This window comes from Columba livia, chromosome 5, assembly GCF_036013475.1.
Source record: "Columba livia isolate bColLiv1 breed racing homer chromosome 5, bColLiv1.pat.W.v2, whole genome shotgun sequence".
In the NCBI taxonomy this organism is placed as follows: Eukaryota; Metazoa; Chordata; class Aves; order Columbiformes; family Columbidae; genus Columba; species Columba livia.
The window spans coordinates 42,692,590-42,712,867 of NC_088606.1; the positions used below are offsets into that span (position 1 = coordinate 42,692,590).

The window sequence follows — 20,278 nt, forward strand, 5'->3', positions numbered from 1 at the left end:
TCAGGAACGAAGCAGCTGAATGCCAGAAGCTGCAGCTCGAGAGGAAAAAAAGTCATGAAGCAACCTCCTCATAGCACATCAGCCATTGCACTGTACCCACACCCTCCCCACGGGGGCGAGGATCACCATCAAAGCCTCTTGGGACAGAGTGACTCATCTCAGCGGGCTTTGAGAAGAGTTAAATGCAGCAAATTTAACTTCTCAGTAACAGTTTCTAAGGATATGCAATTCCTACACCATATCTTACATTGATGTCACAGCACGCACATTACTGAGCAGTGCTACTCAAAACGACACTGAGGGAAAGGCTTTCCTCCCCACCCGCAAGGAAGGCAATAACAAACAGCACTGAGGCTTAGTTTCCTTAAAATTAAAAGGGCGTTCGGTCAGCTGACATCCTCCTAAGCTGCTGCTGCACACAAACAATCAGAGCAGAACAGTAAAATGAAGGAAGCGCGCCTGCCTCTCCCACAGTCACAGCCTTCAGTGATGAAGAGGGCCTAAGAGCAACTGATCTTCGTCCTTTGAAGCAGAAGTATATTGGCAACTCCAGCATCTTCTGTGAGTTTCCTCCTTGGGTTTCACATCTTCCCTGGAAAGGCTTTTGTATTCCCTACTGCCCATGTGGAGATGAAATTACCACACTACTTCATGTTACACGCATTTTTCAGCCCTCTGAATTACTGCCAGCAGTCAGCTCTCCTGAATGCTCATCCCTACAGATGTGCTCCTGTGGTTCCTCATGGGAACATACAGAACAGCAACATCAATAATCTCCTCCTTATGGTGGGGCAATGTTTAACCTAGAGATAACAAGAAAGCTAAAGCATAAAGACAGCTAAATGTTCTCCAGCTGCCCAATAACACTGCTACCCTCCCTTGAATCCTAAGCCCAATTATTAACTGTTAACAAGCCAAATTAATACTTGGAGATCAATTATAGCCTCAATAGAACACCAGAAAACTATTCTAAACAAAAAAATCAACCAACACAATCCACTGGTTTGGGCGTTTTTCCCCTCCCTTTTCTCAGCATAGGGAAAAAATTATTTCAGACATCTCTCTATTGTGTTGCCTACTTTCAAAGAGCAACTTGAAGTCACGTAACCAGAAACCATCAAGCGTTTTGTTCCATAGCTTCATTTTCCATAAAAGTTTTGTAGTTCTTGTCACACAGAAAAACATTACTGCTATCACTAGTTTCATATTCAAGCTTAAAATAAAAAAGCAATCAGTATGCAGTTCTAAAGATTGCTTGAAAAGATGATTTCTAAAATTAAGTCCTTAACATAATCTACTTCGATACCTCTAAGTTAACATTTCAGCTTTTGCATAGTTATGGTTAGACACATTCAGCCTGGCATCAAAACTGAATTAAGACAGGTCAGAAGCAGATGATTAGAAGAAACAGTCAAACAAAATAGTCAAACTTTTCCTGGAACAACTGTAACTGTCTACAAAAGACAGATACGCTGAGAATTTAGTACTGATAGAAACCTCAACACTCGCTTTTTGCAGTTCTCCAAGTTAGTTCTTCCATTCCTTCGTTCATATTTTTGCCACACATCTCACCCTCATTGAGGACCCAAAGTTTGCAGCTGCCTTTCTTATGAGTATCCAAGCCCTGTAATACATTCTTTTCGTCACCTTTTTTTTTTTCTTTTTTAAAGTTCTTCCACTAAATGAATGACCTTTGCAATAAAGTTTGCTTGCTTTCTTCAGGGAAAACAGTAAGTGCAGAGATGTAATACGTGATCACAGAAACAATCCAAACAATGCTTTTGTAGAACACTCTGGCCTGTTTGTGCTAACTCTGAAGGGCAGACAGGGACAGAGAGGACATCCTTCGCAGCTGGAGGTGTTGAGTTGTCAGAGAAGCAGGTTTGATATAGGACAGCAGTTTTCACAAAAAACATTTTTCCAACTTCACTGATTCTGGGTAAGAATTGTGAAGAAAACAAACTGTATGGATTTCTCAGTCAGAAAACAAAGAGCACATCAGGTTCTCAGCCAGGATGGAAAGGAGTACATTTGGGAAGGACTGTGGGGGAAAGGAGCACAATTACATGAAACAAAGAACTGTAGGCAAGAAGAAACAGCAGAAACAAGAATTGGGATTTGAGTTCTCCTAATCACAAGGCAGGGGGCATAATTTCAAGAAGAATATGGTTAACCCTTTAAAGTCTACCTGCTTTAGTTTAACTAGAAAGTAATATCACATGATGAACTGTGCTATTACTGCACTTCTGCTCTGGGGATAGGAACTTCAACCTCCATTTACCACCTGATGCTGCAGGCACTGTGTAGCACCTCTGGAGCTCATCATAGGGAAGGTCAACAGCTCTGAGGAAAATGACAGACTGGTTTTTTTAAGTGGACCCAAGGTCACACTGTTAATCTATCACTTCACCTGCTAACAAAGGCCATGTATCAGAACAAAAGATGAGTGAGCATTATGCAGAGGTCCTCATCGTAACAGCACCCAGGAAATGATTAATGCATTATTTAAATGGACAAGAGGAAGCACACATCTGTGATAGACATTAAAAAGGTCAAGAGCAGCTATGACAGCACTGATTAGTTTGGCAATAACTCCAACATGAAAAGAACAATGAAAGATCTTGCACTTCCATTTTGCAGGGGCAAAACTTGAGGGGCACAGAGAGGAGCAGAAATTTAAATGAGTTCAAGCTACTGCGTGTGCTGTCTTGCTCCAGAGTGGCAGTTTTATACCAGCGTTCGGAATGGAGCAGGCACCTCAGCCAAGCTGAAAACAGACCCTGCATTCCTCAGTTCCTCTAGGCCCTTAACAACATGTGATTATATCAGAAATTCAGCTGGAGGGAATCAGTTCCTAGTCATTATGGTGATGATAACAGGCTCGAAAGCACGGCCAGAACACAGCCACCATCAGCCTGCAGACAGCTCTACCCTTCTGAGGGCTCTTCTACCTACCTTCATATGTATAATGTCTGCTTAAAATTCTCCTTGTTCTGGGAGTTCCCAACACCACAGATTGCGTGGACAGCAGAAATCTCTGCTTAACCATGCACACAGATCTGCATCAGCTTCTGGAATAATTACATAGGGCTCCTGCTTCTCCATAGGGAATTGAAGAGGAGGTGTCTTTCCTGAGGGGGCAGAAGCTGTACTGTTATCTCCATAGGCTTCTAAGGCTTTGTAAACAGAGGCCCCACCACACATCAGTCACTTCCCTTAAAACGATTTTGTTCAGGCTGGAGTAATGAATACAGGTCAACAGATGACCAGCAGGGCAGTTCAGCCACTTACCCCACAGCCCTCCTGCTTCATGAAGACAGGGGAAGGATTTGATACCAATGCATTTCAAGCAGAAAAATGAGTTTCCTGGAAGATAATGAACCCTGTTTATTCACAGCCTTCAGTTCCAGCAGGTGCTTTCTCAAGAAGGGCAAGGGAGGGGGTCAGTTACATCAGCACACAAACAGCCATTTGGTGCAATCAGTTAAATATGTATGTGGAAAATGTTTAAAATGCATGTTAGCTGTTCAACAGACCAGAATGGCTCAACTGGAGAAATCTATAGTCATCACTATTTTGGTTACAGTTGTATTACTGAGTCAGATCACAGGTCCCTCTCTCTCCTCATGCTCCAGGCCCAGACAGTAGACGCACACTGTTCTACTGCACGTTCTCCAGCAGAGAGATTCTGTAATAAAGAGCAAATAATTGGACGAGGGCACTTTGTTGCGAGACACACCATGCTGTGTGCATTTATAAAGAGCGTGAAGAATGAGCGCACACACGCAATATATGTGATTGCACATCTAACGATTAAGGGCTTGTATGAACTTAAAAAAGAGGCACACTATACTGCCAACATCTACACAGAGCTACACACAAGCTACAGAGCTTTTAGTTGAGCAAGTAGGCCTGAAATAGAAGGTCTGAGAGCCTGCCCATAACTTGTTTCTTGGCAAAAGGAACACAAAACAAAAACCAGACTAAGAGATTGTTTTAACACTGCCTCTCTGAAGCCAGACAACAAGCTCTAGGAATCACAGCTAGATAGCTTAAGCATGTAAAAGACCACCATTAATCGTAAGTTGAGCATCATCCTCTAGACAGAATACTACAAGTACATTAACTATGCACTTAAGTAAAAAAATTGGAACAGGAACAACTGTTCCAGGTTGAACGAGCTTGTCTGGACCTGCTGCCCATCCTGTAGCAGCTGGATCAGGAGGCCACAGCAAAGCCATGTGCAGACAGCACAGGAGACAGACAACCTCATAAAGGATGGCTTTCAGGAGGGAGAAGCTATTCACACTTCTTCCCTGTCTGTAGGAAAACTGAGAACTGATATGTGTTTTATGGTATCCTCAAACAGTTACCTTTTGAAGTCAGCCATCTTTCAACTTCTAAGCAATCTGTGTTTATGTAATATCTTTGCTGCATGGTCATCTCACACAAGCTTTGCTCAAAAGGAAAAATTAACAAAGAAATAAAACCACCATCCCAAAAAACAAAACAAACCACTCAACCCCAGATCTCATTACTCCTCAGTAGAAGCAAAAAAGTAAGTCAGTTTGAAAGCATGTACCTCTTCCATTCTCATTAAGAAACATCACAGGAATCCAATTTCAGCACGTTGCCTCACTGCCACATCGGAGCAGGTGAACACAAAGCAAATGTTCTGAACAACCCCACAGACAGACACTTGTAGGAAACAGGTCTCCATTCCTGGAGACTGCAGAGAAAAAAAAGCGTGCCCATTTTTTTCTATAGGTGAACTCCTCATTGCTAGGCCTGGACTACCAAAAAAAACTGGGAGAAAGGAAGTGGTTTGACTGGGGAAATATTATTAAGGTTTTTGAGAAAGCAGAGTTCTTTCTACATCTGCTTAATTTGCAAGTCAAACTGCTGCAAGAGTAACATGGGAAAAAAAAATATATATATTTTTGTTGCTACAGTCATTGCTATATATATAAATTCAGGCCAATAAAAGTAAAGAAGGTTTAAGCCTTTCTGCAAGTTTGACGAAGACTGAATATGCTCAGCTTTCCAAAGTACTCAGGGAAGCTCAGCAGCAGGGAGTGACCTCTATTAGTCACTGCAAGAGGGAAAGTCCAAGGCATCATTTTTTCCCCCCACCAACTCTTGGTAATCAAGTAAAAGGGCTCTAGCAACCTTACAGTATTCTCAAATCAGGAAAAAAGCAAAGGCAGGGGGAACAACCTTTGTGCAAGAAAATAGGCACCGCTTTCACTTGCTCTTCTACATAACAACTGCCATCACATTCAAGAACTCAAACTTCGACCACGTCAGTAAAACAAAGTCTTTCCTGCCCACACAGAGACCACAGGCTCTGTCTGCAAAGAAAACTCACAAAGCTGGATGGGTGGCAGCAATAACCTCAGAGCTCATGTAGACATCAACTGGCCATTTAGATATCACAGCAGCTTCTCCTACAGTTCAGGATATGGTTACATTCTCATGATAAAACTGACTTGTATTTTTCATTTTTAGAAAAGGCCAAACAAACAATACTTGTCACATTTGTCCACCGCCTGCACATCTCACCCATCAACATGGCTAATTATCATGTCTAGATGTTTGTGTCACCTGCAGATTATCACTTCACTTTACACTTGGCACTGACAAATTAGGTTTTCATTCATTCATTCCTGAACAGGCTAACATTTCCAGAAACCATTCCCAGAAACCATTCCCCGACTCCACAGTTTTAGCCTTCTCCCCTAAAGCCTCTTTCCCAGCCACAAACCTGAACCTCTTGTCTCTGCCTGCAAACCCCTCCATAACTTCTATTTGCCCCACTGTTCCTCACTATTGAGATATTACTTACCTCTACCATCATCGTTTTCAAGAATTGTAAAAAAGCATCTTTGGAATTATTTCTTATCATGACTGAAAACAGCATAGCATAAACTTTTCTGGCCAGAAAAATCCTTCTTTCCACAGCACAGGTGTGGTCTACACGCCATAAGTTTAAACAAAATGCTGAGCCTAAAATACACCGCCAGGACACCAGGCTAGCAAGAGTTTCCACAAGGAATGAGCGTGAACATAAAGGTTGAGGAAAGATGATATTGGGTAGGTCCACTTAGATTTGGCACAGGCCACGTTCCCACTGACGTGCAGCCTGAGCAGCCAGCACCAGCCTGCTGCTGCGCTTCTCCACAGCTCAGAGGTGTGACCTCCTCCTCACGTCCCCCTTCTTCAGTGAAATCAACACATCACTGCTGCAACAGATATTAAATACTCAAATTAGGAAGCCACCACTGCTGTAAGCAGTTAGGGAAAAAATAGTGACATTATCTTAAATCAAAAACCAGAGCAGCACATCAGAAGTTCAAGCTCCAGCAGGAACTCAAGAACAAGCTGTAGAAGTGACTGTACACTTCTCCATTTTACATACAGCACTCACCATTGCCGGGCAGGAATGGGAGTGTTCCCACCCTGTCAACCTACTTTAAGCACAGACAGGTCCCAGTTAGACCACAAGTCAACACCATTATCTACAATTTAGATCTGGAAGAGGCATCCCCTCATGGCCATGAGTAAGCCATGCCTATTTGCATCAGAAACAAAACCCAAACATATTCATGGGCATGCTTACGGAAAAGCCTAAAAATTAAGGTAATAGTTCAAGGCATACTTGAACGAGAAAATAAACGCAATCCCGTGGAAAAAGTGGCCACCCAGACTGGGGTCAACATCGGCTAACCATTCCTCCAGAAAATAAGCCCCATGTTATGGAAGTCTTCTGAGGAAGGATGAGTAACCACTGAAATGCAAACAAAACCTCTGAGAAGGCAGACTGCAAAGAAAGGTCTGCTCCAAGGTTGGTAGGCAATGAGTCCAGTCGAATTCTGCAGAATTGGTCTTTTACAGCTCTAACTCAGGGGCATTTGCATGTCAGAGAGACAAAATACCTGCTTCACCTCAAGGTTCACATCTGTCCCTTTCAAGCCCTTACAAAGCCCTTGCTTGCACTCCGTATTAGAGCCATTTCCCCTCAGGATCCCCATTCATGCCTTTTCCCAAACACTGAAGAACTTGCAAATGTATGGTAACTAAGGAGATAAGCTGCAATTTAGGACTGGGAGGGGGGCGGTCCTCAAGCTACCTGTTTTCTTTACACAAGAACTCAAAAACTTTGTGGTTCTGCAGAAGACAGGAAAAGCAAGGAGCTGAAGCAACATTACCCTCTTGTGGCAGCAAAGCGATACGGAAATGAAATCTGAGAAATTCAAAAGGGAGTAGACTAGGCATTCCTTTCCACGTGTGCTATATGTACAGAGAGCTACAGGCTGCCAGAAAGGCCATCAAGGCTGAAGAGAGATGTGATACAAGCTGGAGTCACTGTACTGCCCAGGCAAATGAGAATAGTAGCATTGCTTCCACCCTACTGCACCTGGTGTGGCTTCAGGCCTTCACATGCCTGACAAGAGCTGGGCACAGAGGTCTGCATCTGGCTAACAGGCGAAGCCCCAGGGAGAGTGTTTATACCTTTCTAAGAGAGAGGCAAGACAACCAAGCTCACATTCATGATCCCATAGTTTTCTCATCTCACCTACAGAGAAATCCTAGACTGCAAAGCGTCATACAATATTAGCTCAGGAAAAAAGACTGGGTTCACATCGTGTAGCAAGAACGCAGGCAGGAGCAACCTCAATCCTCAGACAGAAGCTGGCAGAATGAAAAACAGAAATTTGACCCTGGACCCTGTAACATGGTTCCAGGGAAGCTGGTCTGCATGTGTTGCTTGTGCACACTGCATGCAACTGACTAAAACGCATCAAAACACAATGCCTTTGGTCAGCTGTGCGGCTTCAGCAGGTCAATTATTTGCACGGCACTGGGGACTGCACTGTTATACACTCACAAACAAAATAAAGGAGTTTATACAATAGTCTTCAGATAATACAAATTCCTCCACCTTATACACTCCTTCCTACCTATGTGCATGGCAAAACTATCACTCAGACAGTTCAAAAGACTTCTCAGATTTTCAGATAACTTCAAGTCTACCTTGTCTGCCAAACTAAATAAGTGAAGCAAGGCAAGTGTTGTGTGTTCATAAGACATACGCACAGAAGTTACTTATATCACAGCCTACAGAATTTGACCTCTGTGAAATGAGTGCACTTGAGTGGTTAGAGAAGTTTAACATAATTACCAGACAAAGCTTCTTAATGGAAGAATAAGGATAATAAGCATTTCCTCATGAAAGACTTGTTTCATGCAAACCTGCCTGGCAATAGGAGAGGGCTCATCTTTCATTTGCAGTAATTCATTCAAATCTCTAGTTGAAATATACAGGAAAACAATACCAGAATTGCCCCCTTAGTATGTTTCAAGCAGCTAAATCTTGAATGCATAGATGACAAGTTTACCTTTCTGTATTTTTCTTTTTCCCCTTTCTAGAGGTTCCACAGGTTAAGGCTTGAAATACATCAACAGAGACACACATGGCACTACTTGCTCCCTGCAGCCATTCTAGAAAGACTCTGGCCTGCAATGCCACGCCAGAACCCAGAAACAACACTAGATTTAAATACCGAGGATTTTCTTTTTTTTTGTGACATAATACATTCGTTCTGTAGATATCACTTAATCACATGAAAATAGCCAAAGAGGTAGCATTTGAAGACCTGGATCGGTTTTATTGAACAACATTGCACTGTACCTGTCATTAACTGATGACCTGAAATGTATTTCAGTGGAGACCACTGCTAGGACTCTATATTTTTCTTGTTCCTCTCAAACAAGCAGTTGACTGGAAGAATCCTCTTTCATTCCCTGTTCAACTCTTCATTATCAACCTGAATTGGCCCCCACGGCAACAAGGGCTTAAAGTACTTACAGGATTTTTTCCCTCACTACGATTACAGTATTAACACAATGCTCCCTCAAGTCATTTTTTAATTAACAGAAAGTTATAGAAAAATTAAACTAGCTATCATCTGTTGCTCAATTATCTTTCCCCCATCCAGATCTTTCCAACAGCTTCTATCACCAGTTTTATGCAGCACATCTCACATGACAACTTCAGGGATTTCTGAAGCTCTTTTCACTTTGATGTTAGAAGTGAGGCAATGACAGAACCACAGGGGAAAACCCTACATTTGAATTATTGAAATCAGTGTGGAAAACCTCAGAAAAGTTGAAGCTCTTTCTCACCAACTTCTGCTTAAGGTAGACCATAAACCTTCCCCAATTTCATACCTCACTGACGTAGCTTCAAGAAGCACACAGCTCAACACTCACGCTACTTTCAGGCTAAGCTGAATGTGACAGGACTGCTGTACTGCTGAGGCTCTCGGTGACACATTCCTCCTAACAGAGGTGCCAGAGCTGATAGTCAGGAATAGCTTCATTACATGCTTATTAACGCCTTCATGATTAGCCCAAGACAATTAGCCCAGCACCAGTAGAAAAAGCAGAATTCTCTCCCTACCCAGCTGACAGAGCTGCATCAACAGAATTCAAAGAACAGCTTTCATTAAACTACCTGTTAACTTAATTGACCCTCTATGGCAATGTCTTCCCAGCAAGCTACTTCTCAGTCAGGCAAGACAGGCCAAGGAATGGATCCTGCCCATAGACAAGGAATGAGAATATACACACAGAGTTTCCAGGTCCAATTTTTAATCATTTTTTTTTCAGCTGGCCTTGGTATATAGAGCTCAATTGCCCAATGAGGACACCTAATGGACGGACAAGGAAAAACCAAATATAAAACAAGTTAGAAGCAGATACACAGACACCCCCCAATGCTAAGAACTAACCTGAGGTCCATAGGTACATCAATTAAAAGTGTTTATGGAGTTACCACCTGTACCCCCAGGCTTGAAGGCTTACCTTCCCTCCTGTATTTCCCAAGCACTTTCAGCATTACACAGCGGACACCTCATGAAACCTTAGTCACCATCTTTGCACACTGCTGCAGCTGCAAAGGTCAACAGATGTTTTGGACTATGCTGTGTGGGAATGGTTCCAGCACTTCCCACTGAGGGAGCACACCCTAGGTCTGAGAGACAAGAATGCTGAATCTGAGAATGCTCATTCTACACAAAAATTAGGTAAGTGGGTGCTTGCTGACTTGTTATTGCTTTATAAGGGAAAAAATATAACAAGTAATTTGAGAAGGGAAAAATAATCACACCTGCAGGATATAGCTATCCCATATGCAGGGTTCCTTTTAGGGGGAAAGTTTTCATAAAGGTCCCCACAAGTCCACCCAACATGTTTAACAGGAAAGGAAATGAAGTTTTACTTCAAGCAAATTGCCATGAGCAAGTGAGACTGCTTACTACTTCCAGCTTCCTTGTCTCACAACTCTATACTTACCTTAACTTCAGAGTTAGAAGGGAAGCAGAAGCCACTGCCATGTATGTTCTTAAGAAAGGTCTGATAACAGAAGCAGGAGACAGAAAACAAAAGAAGCCCTACGAGCTTCTCGGCTATCTCTGCCAAAAGAGTTTCACTACAGGTTTCACCTTGTGGGAATTCATGGAATTCATCTGGGATTAGGCTCACGCATCGAACTGCACGCTCTAATGTTTCAACAAAAAGCACCTGTTTGCACAGGTGACCAGGTGGACAACTAGCCCTGCACAGATGCTACAGCCACTGAGCAGGCAGCACAACCACCATGGATGACAAGCCAAGTAACCCAGAAATTCAGTCACAGGACTCCAGCTGTTTGGTAGCAACCCATCCAGCTCCTGCATGCCAGGGTGGACTGAGTTAGACACCTTGGGTCATTTTTCCTTTCAGTACTTAAAGGGATCTGTAAGAAATATGGGGACAGACTTTTAGTAGAGCCTGTTACAATAGGACAAGGAGTAATGGTTTTAAACTAAAAAACAGTAGATTCAGACTAGATACAAGAAAGAAATTTTTTATTATGAAGATAGTGAGACTGGCACAGGTTGCCCAGAGAGGTGGTAGATGCCCCATCTCTGGAGATACTCCAGGCCAGGCTGGATGGAGCTCTGAGCAACCTCATCCAGTTGAAGATGTCCCTGCTTATTGCAGGGGGGTTGGACTAGATAATCTTTGAAGATCCCTTCCAACTCAAACTATTCTATGATTCTATTTTAAAATTATACAACTCCCCCAGAAAAGATCACATCTACAGATCCCACCACACCTCACTGTCCAAATACCTGCCAACAGCCTTGATAAATAAAAACATTTGCCCCCATTATTTCTGACATTACAGTGACTTAGTCCAGTGAACGAGCTACACAGTGGAGATTACATGAGCCTGTACAGGTATTTCAAAAGCAAGTTAATTCAAGACTTACTCAAGTGTCGTTTTAAAGCTAAATTTGTCAGCTCCTTCTCACCTCTCTACCCTTTAATAGGGGACTAGAGGATATCTGATTTAAATTAATGGCAGGTAAGTCCAGGCCCAAGAAAGAAGTAGTTACCATGTAATCAGCTTGAGATTCTCATTATGGCAGGCTATAAAAAAAAACTGGGGCAAGGATTTAGAAGCAGATGAATAATTTCATGATCACCAACCACTTACTTGCTATGCAACTACAGCAACAAGAAAGGCAGCCACTGTTCCAGCCTGAGTATAATCAGCTTATCTGCAGGAAGAAGGAAAGAATTCCCTTTCCTCAGGCACTCCTGCATGCAAAGCCTCCTCAGCCAGTTACATCTGCATCCAACCTGGAAATGCTGCTTTCCTAACGCACAGAGCATCCATTTTGAAGAAACAGCAGGACTAGACCTTTCCTCTGACAAGTACACAAACCACTTGACAGAGAGGACGCAAACTGAAGCCCAGTAGGGAAACCCTATCCCAGGTACCAATGTAGCTGAATCATGGAGTGGAGATACTTTAACACAAAGCACAGGTCCTTCCTGGTGCAAGTTTGATTTGGCTCATTCTGTTTCCTGTAACATATCTGAAGTTTAAAAAAAAATAAAATAAAAAAAAAATTCTTCCTAAAAAGAATCACCTTATTAAAAAAACAATACAGCAGCGCCTAAAATTTTCAGTGACTAATATGCCACCAACCAGCTCACCCTAGATTTGAGTCAATGGGAGCCACTTTCAAAACCTGCCTCTTTATCCGAAGCAATGGGTTTGGTCAAACGCTCGCAACTAAGGTATATGCCCAAACCACTGACAAAGAACTTGGACCTTTTTTGCCCTGTATGGCAACATCAAGGAAATGACTGTTAACCCTTCCAACTTACCCACAACCTCAACAAGACACAACACTCAGGAAAGCAATTCTCACTACTTGTGTTCAGTTTTCCACGCCTACTCCGGGCAGATTCTCCATGCGCAGCATGTACATGGCATGGGGCCACAAAGGACAGTGTAGCACATCCTGTGTTCTCACCCTTCTGCAGTGTCTGGGAAACACCAGGAGCACAGCTCACGCCAGAGATCTGCTGCCAGAGCCTGTCCTTTTGCCTACCATCCTCCTTTCCCATTGAGAGCTCTGGTGGTTGTCCTTACAACCTTCAGACACCCTCAAAACCTACCTGCAGCACAACAGTGGCAGCTAAAATAGACATCAGTGCAACATCTCTATTTTTATCTCCATAAAGAGCACACAAGAAAATACTCAAAAACTCAGACTAGATGGGAAAGGTTTAAAAAAAAAAAAAAATAGAGGAGGAATGTCAAGCTTATATTATATCTTACCTCCTGAGTGAATCCTCCTCTGAGCTTTCCTCAGGCATTTCCTGGTTTAAGGCCTCCTGTGATACATTCCCAGGTCTGCTTGAAGCCGACTGGCTGTAAACTCTTTCCCAATGCCCCGTCTCCTGGTTAAAGACCACTCCCACGGTCCTCTCCTCCTGCGGGGTGGAAGAGCTGCCCAGCTGCAGCCTGCTAGAGGCAGGAGCTCTGCCCTCGGTTCTCTCTGCAGGCTGCACCTGGCTGGTATTTGGAGGTACACCCTCAAACGTGCTTTGGACCTGCCCTGGTGTGTAGCTAGGCGTGCTTCTTTCCCAGCGCAGCGTGTCATTGTTAAAGGTCAGCAGGTTATGACAAGCGCGACAGCGGTTCAGGTGACCCCGGGACAAATTGGAATTGTTTTCACTGCTGTGTGGAGTCTGCTGATGGGAGGGACCCGGCCGATCAGGCTCAATGTTGTTGTTGAGCATTTCTTGAGCCTGTTGCGACTGGCTGGGCTCCCCACCAATCCCCTGATCTAACTCCTGAAGCCGGTCATATTCCAGGAAGAATCGCCTCAAATCACACTGGAGCTCATTACGGATGCTGGCCGGATTGCTCGGACCAGCGCTACCACCACTGTCCGCCTCAGCCCCGGGGGCCAGAAAGCCCCTCCCTTCTGTCGCAGAGGTATAAACTGATGCCTGGGAGCCTCCCTCCTGCTGCCTCAGCACGGACAGCAAGCTCACGGAGGAGGCACTGGTCCTAGGGGGAGGCATGGCTTCCAGCTCTGAGCGAGAGCTCATGTTCAGCACTGTCCTGGACCAGTCAGACCCGCCTAAGCCCGAAGCCATCTCTCTCGCAGACTGTTGGTACCGGGACTGGTGGCCTGCCAAGGGCCCGCTGAGGGACCGCCGCGTGGGGCCCAGGCTAAGGTTGCGCAGGGTGTTGCCAGCAGTGCTGCTCTGAACTGTGCTGAAAGCAGAGGGCCTGTTAAGTATCCCCTGCTCCTCCTGCGCTACGGATGCCTGCTCTGGGGGTTGATAAGGCTCTGTCTGCACAGAGGAGAAGGAAGTGCCAGTGGCCCCAGAAGACGTGGAGGGTGCGTTTTCCTGGTGAGGGAAGAGAGAAGAAGGAAGTCTTGCACTAGAGCATCGGCTGCAAAGGCACAACATCCCCAGGTGCTGGCAGCACTCTGCTGTGGGGTAGCTGACTCGCTCCCGGAGCCTGTTATAGACAGATGCCCTTGTGTTCTCACTGGCTGGAGGCGGAGGAGGTGGTGGTGGAGGCGGTGGAGGGGATGGGGTAGCAGAGTCTTGAACACTGTTTTGCTCTCCCACCTGTATGCCAGAGGAGCGGGAGGACAACATGTGCAGGAAGTTGTGGAGGAGGGGTGTGCGCCTCACAGGCTGAGACGGAAGGATAGCGCGCTGGCGATAATGCGGCATCTCTGTGCTGTCCACGGAGATCTCTACTTCCTCATCGCTCTGCAGAAGGAAGCAATCAAAGTTCAGCCATCTCACAGCAAAATCCTATACCTCCACATAAACAGCAGAAAGCCCGCTATCACCCCAGATAGATTAAAGGATAAGATAACTCCCTTCCTAGAGGCCTTGACTTGCAGGAAATCAGCTGACTCTTTATTTCGAAGTTCATTTTATGGATCCAGACAACTTTTTCCTACAGCCCAGTGAGCTCTGACAATAGAGTGTTCACACCAACAGAAGCCTCAGCATCTGAGGGTCAGCAGCTGTGGGGAGCATTGTTAGTACCCCGTGTAGGTTTAAATCCTGCAGAATGTCACAAAAGAATTGAAAGAGCAGGGCCTTTGGGACACCTGCCCCACCACTAATGAGACAGTGAGGGCAAAATAAACATACTGTGGCGAGCTCCTTAATAGCCCTGCACATAACACAAGAACATTCATGTGACCACTTAAAGTGAGAGAACTCGGCTTAGGACTCCAGGATTTTAGAAAAGCACAAGGCTGCTTAGGAACACACTAGGGTTAATGTATGTAGAGCATCTTGTAATTAGTCAGTCAATCACAGAATCACAGAATGTTAGGGATTGGAAGGGACCTCAAAAGATCATCTAGTCCAATCCCCCTGCCAGAGCAGGAATACCAAGATGAGGTTACACAGGAAGGCGTCCAGGTCTTGAATGCCTCCAGAGTAGGAGACTCCACAACCTCCCTGGGCAGCCTGTTCCAGTGTTTCAGGTCCTGACATTCCTCTTACCTGCTGGTTAGAAGGGTTAACAATTGCTGTGAGCAAGTAGTGTCCCAAGGGATCAAACCGTACCAGCCTAAAACAAAAGCAGAGCCAGAGTGTCAATCATGAGTTCACATTCCACACTGACACAAGAAGCTGGGCACAGCAGGGAAAAAATTCCTACGTGAAATGCTCGCAATGAGAACATTGACATCATCTTCTTCTGAAGGACATCAAAAAGTTTAAACATTAAGAAAAGATATACTCATCTAGCCAAAGACTGCAGCTATTTTATAGTCTACAGCAACACTACATAGAAGCTAAAAGCTGAAAGCAAGCACTGCTGTATCAGTTGAAATAGCCAGGAAATTTTAAGGGATATGGACATACATATAACAAATTGGAATTTGGTACAAAGGGAGATATGAACTTCCTTTGAATGTTACATCATTGTCTGTTTAAACTGTTCAAAAAAGGCATCCAGTTTCCAGCAACACAGTTTCCTTTGCGACTGCACCAAAGTAATAGCTCAGCACTCTCTTCCAACACCTTCTGGGTTCTCTCATCCTTACAGTTGACAAGTTTAACTACTAAGCATACAAAGCAACATGAAGTAGATCCTGGACATTTATTTGGCACATGTCAGATTACAAACATGAACAACCAAGCTAACTTATTATCTCCAATTGTTTATCTTTTTTCTTTTTCTGTGCATAGAAATGTTTTTCTACCAGCTGAGTCAAGAAGCTGCAACCAATGCTTCTCTCCACAGCCTCAGCGCAGAGGGTGCAGCATCCCAGAGGAATCCCCCACATTCCCCAAATCTGACCACTTTTCACATACAAGTATTCTCTTCCCCTAGAAGCAAGAACTCACCTGACCCGCTCCATTTCACTGGCTGTTTTCACCACTGCAAAAGGCTCCCGGCGACTCCAGTCCCAGAAATGTATCTCATTGGCAGTTGCAATCAGCAGGAGCTGAGCCGTAGGATGAAAAGCAAGAGACGCAATGGCATTGTTGCTATCTGTGAACCAGCTCTCACTTCCACCCTGGGTGAGGAATAAAGAATCACAAGCAGTTTATCACACAGTTGGAGATCATGAGATTTCCATGTATGCGTCACCTCTCCAGGGCTCAGCCTAGAGCATGGAAGCAACATGCTTTCTTGGCAAGAACTGCTAACTCATACGAGGTCATGTGTCATGTCTAGAACACAACACTACCTGCAACAATGACCACAAATGTATTTTTGTAGGTGTGTCTCAAGCAGCCTGTAAAATATTGCATTCCAAAGTGACCAGGTAAACGTATACACCTTGTCTCTGTGCCAATCATCAGACTAGGTAGAACTGGCAGAGCAGCAGCTCCCCTAATGAAGAGTTCAGATGTGCTCAGTGGAATGAAAAATGGCACATCTCTCACATAAGCTAAACAGGCACCATGCACAAAGTTCTTCAGCATTATCTGTATCGCTCTTATAAAATAAACAGGCAAGGCTAAGGAACATGACTTGCCTAGCAGGACTGAACAAAGAATCTGTCTCCTCCTCTCTGGACAGGAGATGATAGCTATTATCTGTTCTGTGCTTTTAGAGACAGATCCCAGCAAAGCTTCCAAACAACTTTCTTTTATCAGGCAACACTTGGAAAGAACTCGGACCAAAAAAAAGTCACCACCCACCAAACGCACATATGTTTCAGGAAGGACTTACATGTAAATCCCAAATTCTAACCTCCCCATCTAGGCATCCTGAAGCAATGAGGCCCGGAATGGTGGGATGGAAAGTGACACACCAGGGAGTGCGGCGATGTCCAACCAAGGAATGAACGCACTTGCCCGTTTTCACCTCTGTGATGTAGATGTTGTGATTCACATGTGTGGAAGCCATCAGGGTCCTAGGAAGGCAGAAGGCAGGACAAACATTAGCAAGATAAGAGTATGGCAAAACCAGACCGTGGTTAGTGTCATCTCAACAGGGTCTGTTCACACCTAACCCAGCAGCTCTCCCACACAGAGCCTCACACTCAAAGGGTAAGAGGCTCCTGTTTCACCAACAGCCACAAAGCTTCCTGTGGCCAGATTTCAGGGCCCATGCAAACATGAGCTCATCTGATCCACAAGCACAAATTTGACCTTGAAAGTCAGAGTAAACATGCAGCTCAGGAGGAGCTCCCGAGTGACAATTTGGGGCAAATAAATATTCCCAGTTCTCCACACCATCTCAAACACTGTCAAATCAAGTGACACTAAGAGAGATCCCACCTCCATTTCTGCTTCCAATACACACATCATTCTGCTCTGTTCTTTAGTCCTAGATATCCCAGTGGGTAAGCCACATCACTTGGCATGTCGGGCTAAACACCTTTTACTCTCTCGAGTTTCTTACAAAATCGCACGGTGGCCGCACAGATCCTTTTTCCTTAGAACTGTGCATCGCTTGGGTACCTCAGAAATCAAACACCAACTATGCTTGAAGCTGTGAGATTAGGAAGGTGTGTACTTTCCATCCACGCACGTCAGGAACCAGAAGTTTCACTCGGCTGTTCAGGACTGGACAACTCAATGGGCACAAGCCTCCATCACTTTTGTAAGTGTAAGGAGACTGCTGAAACAGGGAACGAACTAGGAGTTAATTACCTGTCTGGACTAAACGCCAGCAAGAAGGTGGAGCGTGGACTGTCTGGTAACTCAACTTTCTGAAAAAGCCAACAAAGCAGGAAGTGTTGCAAGTGTCATACGATAATACTTCAACTGTAAACCACACAGACAACAAGGGGAACCCACTGTAGAAACATACCTAGTATCACATCACTGCAGGAACTGAACAGAGCCAGAAAGCACATCAAATGTACAATCACGAACCAATTTATTTCAAATCTCTGCCTCCCCCCACTCCAGATCAAGCTATGCACCTCTACCCCACAACCTTACCTTGCCCTCCCACTTCATCCATCGAGTTTTATCCTCCACCAACTCCTGCAGGAGACGCTGAGCACCCAAGGCTTGGGTACCCCGTTCCCTACCCCACAGGATGCGGACAGCATTCTTCTCTGGTACAACCTTCATGGCTCTCAGCAGCCAACGTGACACCAACTACCGGGAGGAGGCAGCAGGAGGTTCCAGATGACAACCACCACCAAGCTATAAATAAGCTGCCCACATTTCAATTGTTTATCTTCATGGAAACCTACAAAGAGAAGAGAAGAGAAGAGAAAGAAGGCAGCTTTTACTTTGATCACCTGGATATAGTGAGAGCCTTAAATCCTGAAACACTAGATTTAAGAGGGAAAAAAAGAAAAAACAAAAAAAAACCCCAAACCTATCCTCTCCCACAGCCAAATTTTTACATTTCTGTAGCCAAAGATCACTTTGAAAGGCTTTTGAAAGCATCCAGCCCTTTCCTTGTACACATGCCCTAGGCATACCACACCTAAAGAGAATAAAAAATTGGCCTTGAAACTCTTTCCCTTCTCTTCACTCCATTTCTTGCTTTATATAATAGTGAAAAAGATTTATGAAAAGACAGTCTTTACACCTTCAAGATTTAGGTCCTATCTTGGAAGGCTGACTGATACCTAGAGGAACAGTGTTAAAAAACTGACAATACAACAAAGGAGTCTCCAAGGAACTATTAAAATGTTTGTAATAGTAATTATTATCACTGCAAAGGTCAGACAATTGATAGACCTTAAGATCAAATTACTTCCAACTCCATCATGATAGCTAACAATGTACAAAACCGTGTATTGGACTGAAACCTTATACACTGCAGCGGCACCTTGGCCAACTCCATCAAGATGATTCATTTTGTCTGTCTGCACATCGTCTTTCCATTTACAATGCTCTTAGAACAACAGTTCATTCAAGTAATGCACAATGGTAAAGATTAATGCTTTTAGTACACTTTGAGCCACTAAGGAAAGCATTAATACCTGTTTTCTAGAAAAAAAAATAAACACTCTTTGAAGGAACTAAATATGGCAACCCTAATAGCAACCAAGTTACACAGCTTTTGAATGGTCTCAAACATTGGAATTTGCCATCAAAGCTCTCCAGAAACAAGAATTTTCTAAGAACACATAAAACAAGAACTGCTGCTGCAACGCTATTACCTTTTGATCCCAGCAGAGCGCACATACTACACTGTCATCTCTTTAGAACAAAGATCTGAAAATAAATACTCCTCAGTTCATGTTACACTGAACAAAACCACCAATATTCAATAGAGAAGGAAGTCGCAACTTAAAGCAAAAATACACACAGGAAAAAAAGGCTCACGTACACAAGAAGAGATGAATTGTGAAACAGAAGAACTCAGAATAGTTATTAGCAAACCTTTCTTTCCTCCCACTCTCCCTAAAAAAAAAAAATGCCTGAGCAGATGATTTAAGACAGCTGCTGCTTGCAGGGAGGGGCTGTCTGGAGAGATAAGCCAGGAAAAGGCGTTCTAATAAAGCAGACCAGTTTTCATTTGTAAAAATATAATAAAGGGTACTGAAGTGATGAACAAGTAAAGGCATCCATCTTCCCAGGAAAGAAATTCACCACCAAGAAATTCAAGCTAGCTGGAAATTCCCTGATGCTTAATGTGAACAGCATGGGGATCATCTATTTTAGAGAAACTCTGTAGTGTAAAATAAGCCTTCTTTCGAGAATCTGTTGAAGACAGCCAAACATTAGGTAGGAATTATTTGACAAAATAAAAGCCTTACTGGAAAGCAATACAAAACCTAAAGATGTCATGCTGCAAGCAGATTCTTAAAAGCAACTGTATGGATTAAAAGCGCCCAGGCTCAAAAATACTAGAACAAGGATAACTGGAACAAACACAGCCAAAAGCAAAATCACTAAATCAAAAATCTTTTTTCACTAAACGTTAATAAATCCTCATCTGGATTCTGCAAACAGCACCAGTTACCCGTGTTCAGACATGACTGGGTTCAGATGGTGAGCAGTGTGGAGGGGAAGGACAGCTCAGAACAATACGGGCAATAAAAAGCCAGTTTTACAGGAGGAAGCTATAAGTCTAGTTTTGTCTAGTAAAATTAAGAAGACAGTAGCTGAATATTCTGTATGAGTGCATTCAAGGAGTAAAGACTACAGCAGCCTGAGAAGAAATATACAAACTGGACACAAATGGAAGACCAGACTTGTATCTGGAATAAGGTGCAAGTTTGAAGAGGTCTCAAACACTAAGCTTTGGAATAGCCTTTTGATAGCTGTAAAGGACGAACAACCTAAATAACTTAAGACATCCTGATAATTTACAAGGAGGATAACCCTATCACTCATGAGAAAAAACAATCTCTGACAACTTGGGCACATTTCAGTTTCATCAGAAGGACTAATGTTCCTTGAAGAACAATAGCAACAAGGAAATCAAGAGGTTTAACAAACATCTTTATGTTTA

General features: G+C 43.8%; 1 protein-coding gene across 11 annotated transcripts in view; it reads right to left on the bottom strand.

Annotated features, from left to right (window-relative positions):
- AMBRA1 (autophagy and beclin 1 regulator 1) overlaps positions 1-20,278 on the bottom strand; it is a 133,766-nt gene that overhangs the window by 104,346 nt on the left and 9,142 nt on the right. For 7 of the 11 annotated variants that reach the window (XR_010473022.1, XM_065064693.1, XM_065064691.1 and 4 more), the window contains 6 exons: positions 17,800-18,055; positions 17,506-17,564; positions 16,580-16,763; positions 15,745-15,917; positions 14,896-14,962; positions 12,683-14,142 (listed from right to left, as the gene is read on the bottom strand). Coding sequence is in view for 10 of the 11 variants with exons in the window: in XM_065064693.1 (XP_064920765.1) it covers positions 12,683-14,142; positions 14,896-14,962; positions 15,745-15,917; positions 16,580-16,763; positions 17,506-17,564; positions 17,800-17,934 (2,078 nt within the window). In the remaining variant the exon portion in view is untranslated. Of the gene's footprint in view, positions 1-12,682; positions 14,143-14,895; positions 14,963-15,744; positions 15,918-16,579; positions 16,764-17,505; positions 17,565-17,799; positions 18,056-20,278 lie in introns of those variants that run through there. The other 4 variants (XM_065064697.1, XM_065064700.1, XM_065064701.1 and 1 more) reach the window with 4 other exon arrangements.